Genomic DNA, 20,882 nt, shown 5'->3' with positions numbered 1-20,882 from the left:
TACAGATAAAGCAGAAATATTTTTTTCTTCAATTTATTTTCAACTTTTTAAGGTCAGATCTTTGGATAGGGTAACCTATTTTGAAATGATGCTCCTTATCTTACAATATTGATAATTTTATTTAAACATGCATTGCACTAGCACAAGATGAACGATTGATTATTGCTTTAAATAATAAATATTTGGCCCCTTTTCAATGCTTTCAACTTTTACTTTTATTTTTTTTAGGAAGTTAACCCTCTTCATTAACAGGAGTACATATTTTTTATGAGAGACTCGAGGTTGTATCGGACAGTAAGAAATCAATCAATAGAAATTTGCATATTTTTGAGACATTTACAGGGACGCTGGCCGTGATATGTCGAATCAACTCTTATGAACATTGTTTACATTAATATTTTATTTGCAATTTCACCGTTCTGAATATCCAGGAAAATGCAGCTTGATGCTGTTTGGTCACACCGAGGAGCTCAAGATTGGACAGGAACCACCTTAACTTTGGAAATTTGATTGCTTGTTTTCCTGGTCTGTTCGTCGCTTATGAATTATAACTTGTCGTACCCTAGTGTCTGCAACAGCCTCTCCACACATTTTTTTTTGTAATTTTGTTACGGCATGGCAAAATCAAAATCAAATTACAGAAATTACCGATAGGTTTAAATTTACCTATACGTCAGCTAACTTTGTGTTCTAGTTCTTTAAATCAATCTTAACATGGTTTATTATATGAATAAAAAACACAGCGTGGAACTACAAAAGGACTCTCAAGAACACAGTACTAATAAAATACTGTTAAATGTTGCATATCTAAAAACGTCTTTGAAAAATATCATTTGTTCTCTACAGTAATGAAAAAATAATGTTAAGTTTAATTAGACAAAACATGAAAGTGATAGATATGTGGGTGCCATGTTAAAAGATGATCTGTGGGTCCTGTGGCTCCAACAGACTTTATGAATTTAAGGATCGAACATTCTATAAATAGAAAAATGACGTTCATAAGCCCATACAACAAATCCAGTTGTCTTTCTTTTGCCTTGCTCTAAGCAAAGTAAACAAACAGGGCTTCATTACCTAATTACAAAATTACATAATTTGTTGAACTATACATACATTAACATTCAATTGTGGCTCATTCTCTGTGTTTATAAAACAAATTCTGTTAAAACAAATTAAAGTTAACGTACTCCTTATTAGTAAATCATAAATGTTTAAACACTTTTCATTTTTTAAACCATGTCAGTAAGACAATGAAGTAATAAAATACACAAAAGTTATATTTGCCATTTTAAGTATAGGGGATCTCGTTTTAATTTAAATTGAATATTGTAAATGGATTTTAAAATGTTTTGGAGTTATCGGCACTCTGTAGGCATTGGCAGATCCAATGGGGGGTTCCAGGGGTTGTCAACCCCCCTTTATATAGGACATATGATTTTTTAAAAACTTATAATGCTTATATAATATTTTTATATAATATATAATACTATAATTATCTAATATAAATGCTTTAAAGATCGCTTGTTTTAAACAATTTCGTACAACATGCAGACCGTATTTTATTTCTTATAAACAGAACCCTGTCGATATTTTATCGAAATAAAGTACTCCCATTCAGCATCCGAAGTTTATTTCACATGTGGGAAATTTAAGAAAAAACGCAATCGAGTAAAACATATACAAAGTCTTTGGCTAAATCAATTTCAGCAATGATTTAAGTAGTTATAATAGATATTAAGCTTTACTTCGGATGTCTTCTTTGCATATTTGTGTAGACTTTGCAAGAATTATTTTTGATCGATCCAAAGACCTCCAATTAGTTGTAGTTACATGTACTATAGTAACATTCACATACATAGAAAAAATAGGTGATTCAGAGGCAGATGTAAATATAAATGATAAAATGCCCTCTTTGTTTTTTCGATATCCTTGTTTTATAATTTGTGCATACATTAAATAAATGTTTTTCTTTAATAATGTTTATTATTGTTTTGACAGCTGATTTATATTTAATGAGATTAATTGTTTTTAAAACAACACTTAGGATACTATAAGTTTAGATAAAACTACGAGAGAGAAAAAAAGAAAATTTTTATTCAAACTTGTAAACACAAAATATATAATTATTAAACGTAGTGATTTATTGACGATCAATGACTACGCTTCACGGGTGTCTCACTTAGTTAAAGATGAGTATACGTCCGTTAGATATTGAACATCAATAATGACAAACTGTACCCCATTAACGATATTTACAATGACCCAGCTCAGAAAAAGTTAAAAAGTATGACGTGAATTATTGCATAAGGACATTTCTATCTATATGTATTGTAACATAGAAACATTCACTCCTTAGGTTTTTATGCTGAAGTGTATAATCAATTGTACTTGTCAACCAATTGCTTTGAAACTTGAATACTGAATGCGATGAGCGCGTACAAACAGTAAACATGAGATAAAAGCATATATATGGGATGGCAGATATAATGAGAAATAGTATAAATATTTACCATATGCATCCATAGACTCACCTTCTCACAACTTCAGAGAGGCAATAGTTTAGAAAAAAAAAATAAGGTGCATGTTTTGTGCATTATACCGTTTTTAAAATTTGATTTCAATGATACAGAATCTTGGAACGATGTTAGATTTAACCGTTCAGAGTCCAATTTAAAGTCATAAACAACGCATCTACATAGCACCGATCCGGGATTTCATCACCGGACATACTATATCGATCAATTTGTATCAATCTAAATGCGATTAAAAGTTTACCTCATTTTTGGACAACGCGCGTGCACAAGGACTTGCAAATATTGGGAAAAATAAACAAGAAAAGATTAAAGTAATAGATAGATGGATACAAAATCAATATTTTATGTAAAAATTGTTTGCCAACATGGAATTGATCACATTCAATGATTTAGAAAAAATTACATCCGCACAATCAAGATTGTTTTGGGCTAACTTTGCGTCTGTTAAACTTTAAGCTTATGTTTGTTTTTGGGTTTTTTAAAGTTTATTGACATCAAAACGCTTCAAAGCAGTTTGCAGTCCTGAAGATGCATTAAATTATCAATAGTTTCTGTGTTAAGATTCTTCTGAAAATAGTTTTTTTCTTTAAGATGTATGGTTCGATGGTTATGATCATTCGTAGTCTGTATTGATTTCCTTTAGAAGCTCAATGTAAAAATATAGAAAAATACCCAAATTTAAAGGGTAAAATGTTTGGAGTTATTTTTTCTCACTTAATAATAGTATACAGCTTAACAAAACATATTCTGAATACAAGAAAATACTAGCCCCAGTTTTATTTTCGCCCCTTTCGCTCTTGTTGCCAGCGGGCGAATTTAAGATTGGGCAAAACTATTTGCAAGTGTAGAAGGGCGAAAAAAAAACCCTGTATACAGTATTAACATTTTAGGCCGATCTAATGTTTAATTTGTTAAACAAACAACCTCTTTATTGTGTATATTTGATTTTTTTTCCTTTCTTTTGTGGTTCGGATTTTACGATGTTTGTCAAAAAAAAAATACAACGTTATAAGAACTAAAAAATTCTGAAAGTGACCACTACCTTAATGATCAACTGAGTTTGAATTCATACTCTCATGTGAGGATTCAAATAAAACTAAAAAGCAGGATAAAATTATACGGGATAAAATCATGTAAGTTGTTCAGAATTAAGATTGTATGATCGAGGTTCAACAACATTCATTGCAGGCCTAGAATCCAAAAGATTTTAATACTCTCTAAGGGAGTAATATGATCTTTGTAAGTATGTGACAAAAACTCACAAGCAGATCATTGTAATTATGATTTAATCTACACGCTTTATGTGTTTTTCGAAAAATTACGAATTGAATCAGAATAATACGTCATTTCAAGACTTGTTGTCCAGATCCAAATTAAATGGCTTGTAAACTTCATGGTATGGCTTCATTAATCAAGAGTTTTATACTTTGTGAAAAATATATTCTACGGGTTCAAAACATTATATTTTATTGCTCCTCCGTTGATGAACAATTAATTCAAACATTACTTAAGTTTTGAATTGTCCCAAATATACTTTGATAATCGAATTGCTTTATGCATTTTTGGACCTACATTTTTAATCAAATATTTGCCTTTTAGACATTGATTTTTAACATCAGTATATATTCTATTGAAATCAAGTTTATTTTCATTTTTTAAAAAATGAATTCTTTTCTGAACCTCGTTTTTATTTTTGCTCACTTTTGTTAAAGTTTCTAGTCATGAACAGTTCCATGGTTTCTTTTAATTCATTGGCTTTATCAATTATTTCCAGCTTTCTTCTACAATAAACAAAATTGATAATAAATGTAATGTTCATCCGAGTGCTTAAAAGACGATATCTGCTATTATTTCGACTTTTGCAAGATTGGTAGTTTCAGCTCTTGTTACATCTATAACGACAACTTACCAATACTTCCGCTGTTGGTAGTGGATGATAAAAACGTTATGAATGGGGAAGTGTCATTTAAATGTCTTAATTTACTGTTCCCTAATCTAGTAATAAGCAGTGTTAGTTATACAAAAAAAGGAGATATTTCAATTTTAAATTTGTTTTGAGCAATAAAACTGCATATTTCTATCGCAAGGAATAATTTTTGAAATCATTAAGTCGAAATATTTTAGTTTTAAAATGTAAAGCAATTTTATATTTATTTTTTTAGTACAAACATGTTTTGCTATTTATATACAGTATGTAGATAGCTTTTGCAGATTTAGAACCATAATAGACAGAGTACTTTAAAACACAATTGACTTGTCAACAACTATGTAAAAAAGTTAAAATAATGAGTTTTATCATGATGTCACAAACGTATGAAAATCAAAGTTCACGCATATGGGTGCTACAGCGGCTCTTCCATTAATTTGAACTTACCTAGGATAATAAAGTAATTTTAAGGTCTAAAGGGCATGGTCACGATTTTGGTCCAATTTTATTTTCTGTTTTTATTATTTGCAATGCTTTAGGAATGCATTTCTAATGATTAAATGAAATTTTGGTGCCAGTCGTTGAGTATTAAGCAAGATAGAGGGCTCACAGTTCTTCGTCATGTAAACAAGGCTTGTGCCCTGTTTTTGTTTACATAGGTTCAATATACCAGTAAAAAATATTTTTAAAGCTGGTTCGTCTATCTTATTATTCATTTAAAACATAAATAAACGTTTTCTAAAGATTAACACATTTATTTTAGGTCTTAAACTGGAATTTTCACCTCAACATTCGAAATGTAAACAAACGCTTTGTTTACATGGCGAAGAATTGTAAGCTCTGTAACTCACTTATAACTCATCAAATGACACTCAAATTTTGGTTGCCTATTAAAAATGACTTACTGAAGCATTGTAAACATCACAATCAAAAAATAAATTTTTGACCAAAATCGTGACCATGCCCCTTTAAATCACATTTGCAGACAAGACAAGAAGTTTTTTAAAATGTTAATATAAGCATTAAATCTTTATTTGTTGAAAAATACAGTCCCATAATTGCTGCGGTCTGTGCATAAAATGTTTCATAACGTGTAACGCAATTAACACTTTGCCGAATAATTATGCCAGTGCCAAGGCATTTTTGCACCCGTTGGGGCTGCATAATTATATCGAAAAATTCAAATATGCCATATGATAGATCATTGTTTAAAGAGTTAACAACTACCTTTGTTATCATTGTATCTCACCTGTCAGGTGAAATATTTACCTTTCAAAAATAAGTTCCTATAGGAAAAAAAAATTCCCATAGGAAAAACAATATTTCTATAGGTAATTTGAAATTTCCTATCGAATTACCAATAGGAATTTCAATTCCGATAGAATTTGATAAAATCCGATAGGAAAACGTAATATCCTATAGAAAAACTACATATCTGAATCAAATTCCTACAGGAAATACCATTCTCCTATAGGAAATATAATTCCTATAGGACTTTTTTTAAAAAATCCTATAGGAATGTCAATATTTCCTGTAGGAGAATCAATTATCCTATGGGAATTATCATTTCCCGATGGGATATTAAATTTTAAAGGTAAATATCTCACCTGTCAGGTGAAACGCACTAAAAACAAAAGTGGTTATATGCTCTGTAGACAATGGTCTATCATTTAGTATATATGTATATGGATTTTTCCGAAACTGCATCTTAAGCGGGTGCAAAAATGCCACCTTGGCAATGGCATAATTATCCAGCACAGTGTTAATTTGTATGCCAATCTAATTAAAATTAGACCTTTTATCTCGCTCTCTGTTATGCATGGTTACCGCTCGTGAAAGAACGTGACCTCGGCGGGGTTGCGTTATATCCTTTCACGAGCGGTAACCATACATAACAGAGAGCGAGATGAAAGGTCTAATTTTAATTAGATTGTTTGTATGCACGCACCGCTGCAGATTTAAGACTATACCCTTAAATAAATAATAATTCAATGCTTAAATATTGATGATATAAATGATATTTTCCCTCTTTTGAAGAAACAAACATGTGACGCCAAATATACATCTCCCTGCCGATGTCCTACCAATACTGGAGATAAACGCTGCAACTGCAGCTATGGTAAATCAAAAGTTTTAAAGAATAATGTTATCACTGAATTTAAATTGTCAATATTTTTTTTATTTTTTTGGCGAAATATTTAGATTGTAGTGGGAATTTGGTAGACAGGAATACGTCTGCACACAAATTTTATAAAACGTTTCCAAACAATAATGAATAGAAGATGTGGTGTGAGATGAATAAACATAGTAATTACAAAAAAATTACACCAGAATAACCGTCTGTGCATATGTTATTTTTCTAAATATTATAAATTGAACTTTTTTGGTTTTATTTTGGTTGATTTGTTTTGTTTTGTTTGTTGTCTGTTTGTTTGGTTTTTTTTGGCTTTTTTAATTGTTTTTTTTTTGTTTTTTTGTTTTTTTTTTTTTGTGAAATCAAATTTTATTATGTGTTTATTTCAGGAATTATGTATATACATATGTAGACATATATTATTTATACATACCTTTGTGAATATTTTTCGATAGCAAGTTTATAAATCAATGCAAAAGAAATACACACGTATGCATTTTTTCTGCTACCTTTATACCCTGCATGAATCACCAAAGAAAGCATTTTATCACTTAGATAATATCAATTGATAAATTGATGGAAAATTTGAGAAAATCTCAGCGTTGGTGGCCCCGAAGCCTGGACCTTTGAGTCAATGATGATTATCTGTGATCCTAAAGATAATGGTGTTATGCCATCGACAATGTCTACAAAATAGAGACCTACCAAATGGATCGCTCAACAGAATGATGAATGTCACGTTTTTGACTAGATATTATCTTAATATTAAAACGACCTAATATGGACTGAAATCTCTTGCACGCAGAGGGTTAATCTGGTGTACAAGATACGAATCGAAAATAACAGAATTTACGGCTGGATAGATTTATAATCAAGATCCTTTTATAACTAATCCCGTTGCCTTTAATCCACGTATGCTCAGTTATTTACAAGAAAAAAAACTAAATTATGTTTTCAATTGTGAATTTTTTCAAAAACGTTGAATTTTGACATGCACAAGCAATCTGTAATTTTCGTTTCATTATACTTCAATTGCTAATTGTCTTGCCTATAACAACGGAATAGAGTTCACGACTTACGACAAGGATAACGATCTGAATCCGTCAAATTGTGTCGTTTCCTTCATTGGAGCGAAGTGGTACAATGCATGTCACTATAGTAACCATAATGGTCAATATGGAACGAATGATGACCGTGGTATCATATAGAACTTCTGACGGGGCTCTTACCATCCTTTGGGTAAAACTAAGATGATGGTGAGAAAGAAAATAAAAAAAACTTATACTGATATATGTCACATATACCATGTTGCACTATGAAAGCACAATGTGATAATTTAATGATAGCACGTGATTTTTAAAAGGATCCACACCACAGGGTATGAATATATTGTTATCATTTCATGTTAATCAACACCGAAAAGATCATAGTAAGCTCGTCTAAGTTTTATAGCCCCAGTGCCTGTTTTGATTTCTTTTGAGGTATAAATACTAGTGGTTGAAATACATGTACATTTATAAATATAATTGTTGTGCAACTTTAAAGACATAAAAAATTTATTCATGGAACCTTGTAATTGCAATTTTTTTGTTAAAAAGAAAAAACACATTCTCTCCTTCAAATAAAGTGAAATTTATCAATTTAATCACGATTAGTTCTGTATGATTGATGTAGAACATGACAAATCTCACTTTTTTGCAACAGTCTACATAGGCCCCTGTACGTTTTATCTTCAGTGGACTGCCCCCTCTCTATCTACTTGTTTTTTGAATCATCTGTTTTCCAGTTTATGTATTGACAAACTAGTGATTGTCCGTTTAGTTTTTAGTGACTTGTATTATTCAGTAAACTCAGTTCAGTAAAAATTCGGTAAGTATTTTCTCATCATTATGATATCATGAAATTATTTCACAAGTTTGAAATAAATGTAGATCTGACGTTGTCATGCAGAAATACATATAACTTGTATTATTTTAGAACATATTCTGTAGCTCTTGTTTACCATGTAGAAAACATGATCAGAAATCAAATTTAGTGAATAAGATAGATTTTCAGCTTAAAACTATGCCATGTAGACATGTTGAAAAAGTCTTACAAAAGTTTGCTCATATTTTCAAAAATCGTTAAGAAATATTTATGAAAATTATGCATGAATTTGACAAAAAGTGGACTACATGTAATATAAGTTTATCATTTCATCAAATTGAATGTATTTAATAGAATGTATCATATATCAAACAGCTTTCATGAACTTTTCACAACATGAAATATTGCATAACCAAAATTGATCCTAACTGGACACAGACAATGTACATATGGTACTATGCATGGGGTAAATCAAACCTAATACTCATACACTTGACGCACGGAAAAACTTCCATCAGCTCTTTAAATTTATTTCAGGACAATGTTTACTTAACGCTTTCAATACTTGGGAAAATAAAAAAGTCTTAGTTAGCCAATACAGTATTGTATTTTATTTGAAAAACGTGTCGCAAAACCAGAAAGTGTGCGTAACATCCGCTTCGAACTTATTAGTGATCCCGTTCGATGAAGGGATCACACGTACTCTTTTTTGTTTTCTTGAGAACGTATAATAATTCTCGTTTTGTAAGCAATAAATGATATGGAACAAACCATTTCACAACTAAAATAATATTCATATTCATTTATTAGCTTGTTGCTGATTCTCATCTTTGATTGGCGGATGAACTTCTCCTTGCCAATGCCCCATCGGTATGGGAGATGAATGCTTTAGTTCAAATACGTATCGTTGGTGACATTTATACCGTTATCGAGATAAGATTCTAAATAAAAAAGCAATTGAATCCCTTTGGATATTACGCCAATACGATTGATTTCTGTATAATAAAATCCTCTTTGAAACATTTAGATAAATTTCGACCACCAAATGTCTATCTTACATTTATAAAAGAAATATTGTTTCCCGACCCTTTCATTGATTATAAAATATAGTCAAAACCGTCTTATATTTGTTTGTTGCTTGAATGTGTAGGGTAAGAAAAAGTGTTTGTTTAAAAGCTGATTGAAATTTTAAGAAGACTGGATAAAAAATTATAAACTTCATCGCAATAAGTTTTATAAAGGGCTTACCCATAATGTACATAGTCATTAAATAACTTTCAAAAAATTCCAAATTGATTGACATTTGCTACAGAATAAGTAAATAGATATTCAGTCAAGTTGTTAAAGTTTTTAGATTTGGGCTGCTCCAGGTTGTTTTATAAATATGGTTGACTTAACATTCTTTTGCAGTACCAACGATGATCGATACTGTATAGTTTCGGTCTGATCCGTTATTAAACATTTATCTTTATTGTGTCTTTACTTTTACTACACTTTTAACGATGGATTCTATATTTATTCCTGGAGGAGGAGTCATAATACGAATGGTTGCCTATTTAAGAAATTGATTATAGCAAAATAGATACATATAGCGAAAATACTTCTAATAACATTGAGGATTGATGCAATGACATGATACATGTTTCTTAATTCTCCACTATGAATGGTGCTGTTCGGATCTCTGTTTTATTTTGTCTCTGTCTTGTGACGGTCTTTGGACAGGAACAGTTTCATGGCTTTTTTAAATTCATTGGTTATCAAAACAGTCCAGAAACGTCCTTTGTAAACGATCAAAGTTTCAATAAATCTATGAGGGAATGTTCATCAAAGTGTTTAAAAGAAGACAACTGCTATTTTTTCGACATATGTAAGAATAGTAGCTTGACATCATGTTACTTCTATGACAACAATGTTTCCAGCTCTGCCAGTGTTGAAAGTGGTGCTTGCAGACGTTATGAATTGGTAAAAAAAATTCTTTGATTTTTCTTATCTAAATACGGAAAAATGGTAAAATCGATAATAATGTCTGAAAATCATTTAACCAATAAAATTATTGCATTGTTGTATAAATTGAACATTTTCAAAAAAAATTCTTTAATAAAATGCCTTTTTAAAATTATTACTCTTTAAAGGTATTATACAATTATTCAGTTATATTTTTTTTTATTAATAATCTATGCATTAATTTATTTTTGTTTTTACCGATATTTATCTTTATCTGATCTCCGAAGAAACAAACGTGCGACGTTGGCTTCACATCTCCCTGCCGATGCCCAACCAATATGGGAGATGAACGCTGCAACCACAAATATGGTATGTTAATGACATTTAAAGCATTGTAAGATATTATCAAGCAATTTGAAGTTTCAAAAAGTATTTAACTATTATTATTTTAGATTGTAGCGGACGTTTAGTTGACCGAAATACGTCTTCATATAGTTTTTATAAAACGTTCCCAAACAGCGTAAAAAAGGAGATGTGGTGCGAAATGGAAATAGACAACGGGGGTTGGATAGTAAGTACAAAATTTAAACATACGAACATCGAAATAGTTGTTCCTGTCCCTAGCATACTAGCTAAAACCCTTTTTATACACCAACCTGTATGATGTGACATAATAATTCAATAAGTTTGATGTAACATTTAAAACTTCGTAAAGAAAAAAATAGATAAGAGAAAGAGGAAGATGCATTTTATTTTTGGCTTCATATCGACTTGCCTAGTTGTCCTATTATATCTTACTTAACACTGTAAAAAAATCGATTCGCAATTGCTCACTTCTAAATAGCTAAAAGAAGAAAGAACTTTTTATACCATCGAACATTAAATCATCAAAGAATTAAGTACATGCAAACAGGAAATAACTTGTTTATGTCAAAAAACAGTCTTCACCGGAACCCTCTCTGACTGACAATTTTCTGTATGCAGAACTATTTTTTTTAACGTTTTTTATCCTTTTTTGCCATCTTTACTCTAACAATTTTAGACTGTTTTACAAAATTATTATTTGCCAATTAGAATTTTTGTGAGTTGATTTTAAACAACTCTCCTATTAATTTACTCTTGCAAACCCGAAGTGAACGATGTTTCGACCTAAGCACAAATCATAACCGTTGACAAAACTTAGTACTTGAAAATAATTTATAAATTGGATGTTATGTATTCAGAAACGTTGTTTTTAGGACACTTATTTATAAATACCTTGAAAATAGTCAGATTTTTAATGGTAGGAACGATTAATTTATTTTTTGTAGTCGTATATTTTCCTAAGCATGAGTTTAATATTGCTTTGATTAAATAAGCATAGAATCATCAGATATGTCATCGATTTTAAAATACATAATAATCAATAAAATCAACTCCCGTCAGTACTCCAGTACTTTGATTTTCCTTAGTCTATGCATTCTGATTCACATCGTCCTAAAAGAATTTTGATAAAGAGTCTCTATATAAGCATTCCCCCCTAAATTTGATTTAAAATTAAGAACATAAGAACTACGTATTTTTAAATGCCGAAGTATTTTATAAGTTACTCTTAAAAAAACTAGTATATCTTATTGGTAAATGATTACAAATAGTGAAAATGAGTGGATAGTTTGATTCAAACACAGTTTCAATTTTATTTCTATTTCCCCATTAGTTTCATTAAGTTTATCTTAATCATTCATGAAATAAATTGATCACCATGCTCTTTTCGATCGTTAGAAAACATAAACATGTACACTATATTTTGTACAAATTTTTCTTTAAAAAAATCAAAACTCATCTAGACTGCTATAGGGAAATCATTGACTGAATCGGAATCTATTTTTCTATAAGCGTTAATTAATCAATTTTCTTTAAAAATAAGTTCTAAAATTATGAATTTGACTGGAATAAATTCAAACTTTGTATCTGCAGTTTTAAAGAAGTATACATGTACAAGTTTTACAAAAATTATGATGTCTATCAATCTATTAAGAATAAAAGAAATATGAAGACTATAATTATAGCTGACATAACGCACCAGTGATGTCTTCAAATGCGCGCTAAAGCTTTTCATTCGCGGGTTGGATGAGGTGCCTTGAAAATTTTATCATGGAACGGAGTTTCTTTTTTACAAAATAAAATATGCATTTTAAACATCAAATCAATTTTTGCACACCACAAATACTTTCTCTATACGTATTCAAAAACGTGAAAAGTGTTTTGATGAGGCTTGACAATTGTGCAGTAAGAAAATAACATTTTAATTTGAAATATTTTTTTAAACTCTGACTTATGGCGTTCAAAAAGTAGAAAATATCCCTCAAACGCAAATGAACTTACCATTTTAAAACATTTGAAAAAAAAAATATTCGAGGGAATGAAGACAGTCCAATCAATGGGAGAGGCGTTTTCTTTAATAATCCCTGCCTATCGGGTCTAATAAAAAATCTTCTAGCAATAAAGAGTGGTGGAAAGGGCATTATTTCGATAATTATTTAACTCGTTTTTTTTCAAATGCTGTTCATCTTACTCGATCAGCCTATGCGTGAACAAATTAAGGTATCCGATCCATAATAGCCTCAGATTCAATGAATCTGGGTGCATAACAGATATGTATGGGCGTAACACTCAGTATACTTGAACATAATGTTCCTATTTAGGTGTGGAATGTGTCCTAATTAATGACCTTTTCCTTTTTTTGAAGAGTTGTCCCCCTTTGCGGTTATTCTATAAAAATTAATTCTAAAAAAGTCTACACGGTATAAAATTTATTTTCAATAGTTTTTATATTTCTATTGATAAAATACATCTTTACACCAAAGCATTTTTTAATATTCCTAGTGATTACTTTTTTATCTTAAAAAATGTGCTTGTCTCCATAGACCTTAATGCAATCTTCATTAATAAATTACTACTTAGTTAATAATATTTTTGAAAATTTCTCTCGGTAAATCTTTTTCTACTCTTAAATGCTTTAAATGAATATCAAAGTATTAAATACATGATGAATATTCAAGGTTGGAAAAATTTGGTTGTAATATGGATCGGATACCTTAAATCTGAATTAAATCTCCCTATAAAAATAAAATTCGTTTTGTGGGGGCAAAACTCGCTAATATTTTTGTATTCTAGATCCCTTTAAAATCTTGCGCAGATTTCAATATCTTGACAAAATCTGTTTGAACGCACTCAAAACATTAAGTTTTCTGTTCTTTAAATTTCAGGTCTTTCAGCGTCGAGTAGATGGGACTACAGATTTTTACAGAGGCTGGACTGAATACGAGAACGGGTTTGGAGATCTGGCCAACAATTTCTATATGGGTAGCAATATAAATAATTCTATACCCCCCCCCCCCCGAAAAAAACAAAGCTTGGGGGAGCATGTAGGAATCACCTTGTCAGTCTGTCTGTCCTCTGTCTGTGCAATCGTGTCCGGTCCATATCTTTCTTATGTTAAAACAATGTAAGTTCTTACTTCATACAAAGATTGCTTATGACCTGAGAGAGTGTCATGATTTTGACCCGTCATTTGGGCAAGTACAAGGTCACTGGAATAAAAAGTGAAAAATTCGTGTCCGGTCAACATCTTTCTTTTGGAGAAATATTGGAAGTTCTAACTTCACTAAAAGATTCTCTATGACATGAAGGTGTGTTATGATTTTAATCCAAGGTCATTTGGGCAAGTTCAAGGTCACTATAAAGAATAGTGCAAATTATTCGCCTGGTCCAAATCTTTCTAATGGTGAAATATTGGAAATTCTTTCTTCACTAAAAAAAATTGCTTATGACCTGAGGGTGTTATCATTTTGACCCGGTTTTTTTAGTCAGATCTAAGGACACTGGAAGGAAAATTGCACATCTCAAGTCCGGTCCACAGCTTTCTTTTGGAGAAACATTGGATGTTCTCAATACACACAAAGGTTGCTTATTGCCAAAGATCTCAGCCCAATGTCATATGGGCAAGTCCAAGGTCACTATAAGGAAAAGTTTTATTTTTCAATAGAGAGATAGTTGAGTTATTATATTTTCTTAGCTAGGATATTATATTTTAGCTAGCTCACAGTACCTTTGGTTGTTATACCAATATAAATAATCTGGTGATTTGTCTTCCCACTAAGCCAACATTTTGAAAAATGTAAAGAAAACATGTGCTGGCTAAGTAGGTAGGGGTGCTAAGTGCCAAGGACGTCTCTGTAAAAACAAATAATTGTATTTTTACATACAAAACTCAATTGATAAAAGTTTCAATCAGTAGTAATACATATAAATATATATGGGTATAGTCCATTAATGCATTTTCCATAGGCGGTAATGTTAACGTTATGGTTCATCGCTCCGGCCCTAATTTTCGTTCAGCAACAAGGGATCTCTTGAATAAAAGTTCATCAAATTGTCTCTTTCCTGTTATAATTTCGTTGTTTGAAGTCAGATTCGTTTTCCGGCAAAATGCGTCTGTATTGAAAAACTCTAGAAATGAAAGTTAAAGTAGGGAATTTCTCAATTTTGGAAAGGGTGTACATCAAACAATTTCATTTCTTTTTTTCAAATGATAATTCAATTTTGACACTTGTTCTTAAAATTGCAAATCCTCTTTTCTGACATGTTTCAAGCATTCTGATTTAAAATGTCCCAATAAATGTATATACACTCTGCAAGTACAGGGACTATTTTTGCTTAAAGGCACTACTTTGTTGTCCTACCGATTCTATAAATAGTTAGAGGGATATACCCATATGAATTTTATAAAAAAAAATTAAAGAAACTATAAAAAATTAAAAGGAAAATAGAATTATTTACTTATCATTCACACGTTTAAGATGCAAAATAAGTTAATTTATAAATCATGGTGCACTTGTTTATTTCAACAACTTTTTTGTTTAACTAAAAAACTATTGATATATTAAAACAAGTATAAACTACGATGGGGTGTTAAGGAAGCATATGGGTAATTTAGCGTCTTATTTTGACTGTTATATTCAAAATAGTGAAATTAAATAATTATTTTGAATAAGATCAAAAACTTAGTATTATCCTTTAAAATAGATGTTAGTGCAATAAAATCGGGTAGTACATAACTGCCACATCACGTGACAACTATAAATAGCTTACGTATATTCCTTAACATAAAATGAGATAGAACAACACTACCCCGCGGTTTCAAAAATAAAATAAACATACCAAGTGAAAGCAAAACATCTCAGTTTAATCAAAACCGCTGCTAGAATCCTATGTTTTTCCTTATTAAAAAGTTATTTATCCGGTTCTCGTAAAACCTTCCCAACTTTTATATAGTTTGCACGGAAAACGGCAAATTGCATCAAAACAACACACAACATGGGATTCTAGCAGCACTTTTCAATTTAAGCATTGATAAAACTAACGATACGTATAAAATTTCAAGTTCAATATATACGGGGTAGTGTTGTTCTAGTCGGATTTTCATATCGTAAACAACGACAGAGGAAAGCCTGGCCGAGAAATAAAAGCAAATTTACATACCTTTTAGCGAATGATTGATAAAACTAACATCTCCCCCAGTATTCTTATGTTCAATTCTCAATAAATCACACCACAATACTTTATTAGAGTTCTTAGATTAGTTATATTTTGAATATGTTTACAATGCTTTCCGATAAAATTCACACGACATTCAACTTTTAGTCATGACGTCATCAATGTGTAAATCTACGTAATACAAACTAATTTCTGGAAAAAAATTGTCTTCAGTATTTTTCATTTGTTTTTGATCTACGTTTCATCGCTTAGATATTTGAATATGTACATAATAACTAAGATTTGTGATTTCAAGGAATTACATGTAACTCAGATTCCATATGCTTCCTTAACACCCCGCGTAAATTTTATGAATTATCATCCTTATGTACATAATCATGAACATGTACATAATCAACCTTCTCTGACCAATTGTTGAATTATCATATCATAGATAATTATTCAAGTGTGAAAATTAAAAATGTTCACCAGGTTGGATTTGAGAATTTTATAATGTTGGTTAAATACATCTACATGTATGACTAAATCGCTATTATACAATGTTAAATCAAAAAAATTATTACAATCATTACATATCACATAATTTCTATTGAATAATATTTATACTCAATGCATATTTCCTCTTATGTTTTCATTAGAAATCTGTGATGTTCAATATTTTTAAATCACGCCAAACCTGATCACGGCGTATGAGCACAAGAAAAGGTCACCACGCGTTTTATGGTATCCCACTCATGAATGTTGTTATATCAAGAATATTTTGAGAAATATTTCATTGAAATCTGTAAACAAATCATAGTTAAAAAATACAAAGAAAATGGCGGGTCATTATTTATCCCTCACAATTATGACCCATTCATCTTGACCTTTTTGCACTTAAAACGCAATTTTAGTCTGATCAGGATTTGTTGTCAGTATTTTTAATTGGACAAACTTATTTCCTCAAATATTATTTTCAATTATGCACAATGGTCACACTGAATAGAAGAATTACCTTTTTGCACTTTAAATAGACAATATCTTTAATTGTTACATTCGATTTGGAATATAAACTTTTTGAATACATGTATGAAGAATTTCATAACATTTATCCAGTTTGCCTAAATATGTATTCAGTATCATTTTGACATAATAAAACATGGGGGTCGGTGATATCAAATTCTAGATATAGGGCTTCAAACGTAAAATTCTGGAAAAACCCAAAATAAAAAATAAATAAATAAAAACATCATCTGAGGCAGGTATCGCAGTCTATACTTAAATTGCTAGTAGGAACACGCATATTACATATCATATATGTTTGATCCACCTCTAAACTATCGCGGGAAATATAGTGCGAGACTTTGTGACGTCATACGTAAACATCTAGAATCATTTGTTTACGAATCTAAACTAAATACGACGGGATCGAAACATGTAAAAAAAATGGCTTGGGTCTGAACAAAGCTTGTGTGGTACTTAAAACGTGTATACAAACCTCACGGCACCGTAAATTACGAGTTAAATGTTAGCCATTTATGGCATAGCACTACGAGAAAAAACGTTAGAGAGCATTATGGGACGAAGACAAAAACATTCTCCTGATAAATTTGTAGGTTTAGCTCGTTCTTTTCCCCGCGCGTACTGGTTCTTTGAGGTCGCTTCGCTCGTCGGCGCTGCGCTTATTTTTAAATGTCGACCGTCCAATAACACAACAGCTTGGCAGACAAATTGAATAACGCGCTAACGCGTGGTAATTAATTTGTCTGCACGGCCTAGTGTGTTAAGTTCCGACGACAACTTATCTGTTAATGTACAAAAAACCAAAATTGTAATTTTTAGAAACGGAAAATGTGTTAAAGATAATGAAAAATGGGAATACAATACCAAATACGTAGAATTAGTGAATCAATTTAACTATCTTGGTATGTTGTTTAACTAAAATGGTAAATTTTTATCTACACAAAAGCACTGTGCAGCACAGGCAAATAAAGCAATGTTCAGCATATCTAGTAAAATGAAAGATTTGAATTTTAATGTTGAAACTCAATTGAATGTTTTTGATACTTATGTAAAAAGTGTACTTAGTTATGGTGCTGAAATTTGGGGATTCCATAAAGGTCAAGATGTAGAAAAAGTCCATATAAATTTTTGTAAGAAGATTTTGGGTGTCAGAAAAAATACATGCAACAGTGCAGTTTATTATGAAGTAGGTAGATTTCCATTAGAGATTTTCAGGAAACAAAAAATTTTTAAATACTGGTTTAAATTAAGAAACAGTAAAAACTGTATTTTAAAAGCATGCTACGAAGACATGGTGAAAAATAATGACATATGGATTTCAAATATTAGGAAAGAATTGTCCATCTTAGGCTTAGCCGATTTATATCAAAGTACTATGAAAGAGTCTGTTATTTTAGATATTATATTTAATAGAATGTGTGATGTCTTTAAACAAAAAGTTGTTAACGATATAAGCAATGCATCAAAATGTATATTATATAAACATGTTGTTGATCATTTTTGTTTACAAGTTTACCTAAAGAAACCAATTCATGTAAAATATCGTAAATTAATTACACGCTTACGGTTGTCCTCACATGACTTAAAGATTGAAACAGGAAGGTATGATAATTTAACACGTGATTGTCGAAAATGTGAATCTTGCAACTTAAATGTAATTGAAGATGAGTTCCATTTTTTACTTATTTGTCCATCACTTTGTAGTTTAAGAGATAAGTATATTAAAAAATACTACTCCCGAAAACCAAGTGTCTATAAAGTTATACAGTTATTATCTACCTCTAATACTAACGAACTGTGTAATTTAGGTAAATATTTATATTATGCAAACAAGCAACGAACTCTCCATGTGAATTATCCAAATTGATTATGTACACTTTGTTTTTCTTACTGTTTATTTAATATGTATATGTTCATATGTATAACCTATGATACATTTGTCTCTTGGAATAAAGAACTTGACATCAAAAAGTCAGCATTCAGTGCTTAAGTAAATAACACACCAATCTTTCAGGAAATTACTACCTTCACGAAATTGTAAAATCTGGAGATTACGAACTTAGAGTTGACTTGGAGGATCAGGCTGGAGAATGGGCGTATGCCGCCTACACGAACTTCATGATTGGAGGACCCTCTACATCCTATCTGTTAGAAGTATCGGGGTTCTACGGAAACGCAAGTATGTACTAGGATACGTAAAGAATAAACTTCCAACTTTGAATATCACAAAGAACACGTATCAAAATGATTGCATTTATAAAAATAATGAGCGGACAACGATACAGAAAATAACAACAAAACCCAGCCATACATTTCTCTTTCTTTTCATTCTTTTCAAAATGTGTGTTTACATAATCTTACATAAAACTGAAACACTGGTATATCGGGAGAGTGATTTATGCATTAATGTAAATTTATTGATATTCAAAAACACATACTATCTTTAGACATCTTAAGTTTTGTTGTTATTTGATTGTGTTTTTTACCGTCAACCTTGTCCTTTATTTTGAAAAATGATTTGCAAATCAATGTATATAAGACAAGCATTGCTGCCTGAGAATGAATAAAATTCATATATTAAATTAAGTCCCCATCTTTGTTATTTTAGAACTGCCTAACAAATCGGTGTTTGACATTTTGGAAGCATTAAATATATGTCTCATTTAATAATTACTATTGAACAGGTGACAGTCTCGGCTATCACAACGGAATGAAGTTCACTACTTACGACAGAGACAACGATGAACAATCGGGGGCAAATTGTGCTTTTAACTTCAAGGGCGCCTGGTGGCACAAAAGCTGTCATTTTAGTAACTTGAATGGTCTATATGGAATTGATAGTGCTGGTGGTATCATTTGGTTTCACTGGCGTGACTATGATCATTCTCTAGTTAGAGCTCAGATGATGGTGAGAAGGAAAATTAAACACGAATACTGATATCGGTTCCAGTGTATCCTAAGAGAGAAGTATGGTAGATACGCACTTTGAGGGGAATAATTATTTTTCTTTCAAAAGTACTTGTAAGTTACCGATCTGCTTCGTACCTCATTTAAGAAATGAGCGTGCTTCAAGTAAAATTGTGATGTGAAAAAGTAATTCTGTCAGAGCAATGTCTGTATTCCCGTTTTAAAGATAAATTTATTGTTTACAAGTACTGTTTATGTAAATTCGTTTCATCTTGAGTATGCGAGTTACATCTGTAGTTATGGAAAAGTATAGTTTTTTGTATTGGGAAATGAGATTAATTTATTTAAAATGCATGAATACCATGACCAATATATCCTTTCACATTAGAATAGTGACGACAACGCCTTTTTTCATCGATTTACCCTTTCCTTTAATTTTGTTTAAGCTCGTCTCAGCAAAAGGGCTCGATTGATTTTTGCGGATCAAACCTTGTCCTTTGTCTGTCATTGTCGTTGTTTATTTAAACTTTTCACATAATGGACTTCTTCAAAACCACTACGCCAATTTTAACAAAATATGACACACAGCACCTTTAAAGAAATCAAATGTTGGTAAAATAAAGGGTCATACTGGGTTTTTTTCAGAGAAAATAATTAAGAGTTATTGAAGATTTGTTGGTATTTAAAAAAACAATCTTCTCCTCAATCACCATTTGGCCAGCCATGCTGAAACTGGTGTTGAAGATTCTTCAGGTAGTGTAAATTCAGGTTTGTTTGAAATCATGATTCCCAGGGTAGATAAGACAACAATAATGGGTTGAGTTTTAACATATAACTACATAGAGAAAAATATTAAGATTCTTCTTAAAATCCATTCGGCCATATAGCCTGAAGCATGTGTTGAAATATTCTAAGGTAGTTTAAATTTAAGTTCATTCAAATCTTGATCCCCAGAGGAATGATGGGAAACAAAATGATGTATTGAATGTTTATATAGGAATAAATAGAGAAATATACCTTAAATCTTAAA

At 30.9% G+C, this 20,882-nt stretch overlaps 1 protein-coding gene across 1 annotated transcript; it reads left to right on the top strand.

Moving 5' to 3' along the window:
• The first annotated feature begins 10,108 nt into the window (after positions 1–10,108).
• On the top strand, positions 10,109–19,927 carry LOC128167218 (fibrinogen-like protein A). The gene is made up of 6 exons (XM_052832798.1): positions 10,109–10,423; positions 10,693–10,774; positions 10,858–10,976; positions 13,654–13,750; positions 18,960–19,124; positions 19,630–19,927. The coding sequence occupies exons 1-6, from the start codon at positions 10,121–10,123 to the stop codon at positions 19,881–19,883; spliced, it is 1,020 nt and encodes a 339-aa protein (XP_052688758.1). The 5' UTR covers positions 10,109–10,120; the 3' UTR covers positions 19,884–19,927.
• Positions 19,928–20,882: the final 955 nt, after the last annotated feature.

The sequence above is a fragment of the Crassostrea angulata genome, chromosome 10, assembly GCF_025612915.1.
Source record: "Crassostrea angulata isolate pt1a10 chromosome 10, ASM2561291v2, whole genome shotgun sequence".
NCBI classification, from domain to species: domain Eukaryota; kingdom Metazoa; phylum Mollusca; class Bivalvia; order Ostreida; family Ostreidae; genus Magallana; species Magallana angulata.
The sequence above is the reverse complement of the archived record's forward strand: the minus strand, read 5'-3'. Positions and strand labels throughout refer to the sequence as shown.

What these genes read in the sequence shown, in the direction of transcription:
- LOC128167218 (XM_052832798.1), top strand. Translation starts at nt 10,121, where the DNA reads ATGAATGGTGCTGTTCGGATCTCTGTTTTATTTTGTCTCTGTCTTGTG. An exon ending in CTTGCAGACGTTATGAATTG is followed by an intron (nt 10,424 to 10,692) that starts GTAAAAAAAATT and finishes TGATCTCCGAAG; the next exon opens with AAACAAACGTGCGACGTTGG. An exon ending in ACGCTGCAACCACAAATATG is followed by an intron (nt 10,775 to 10,857) that starts GTATGTTAATGA and finishes TTATTATTTTAG; the next exon opens with ATTGTAGCGGACGTTTAGTT.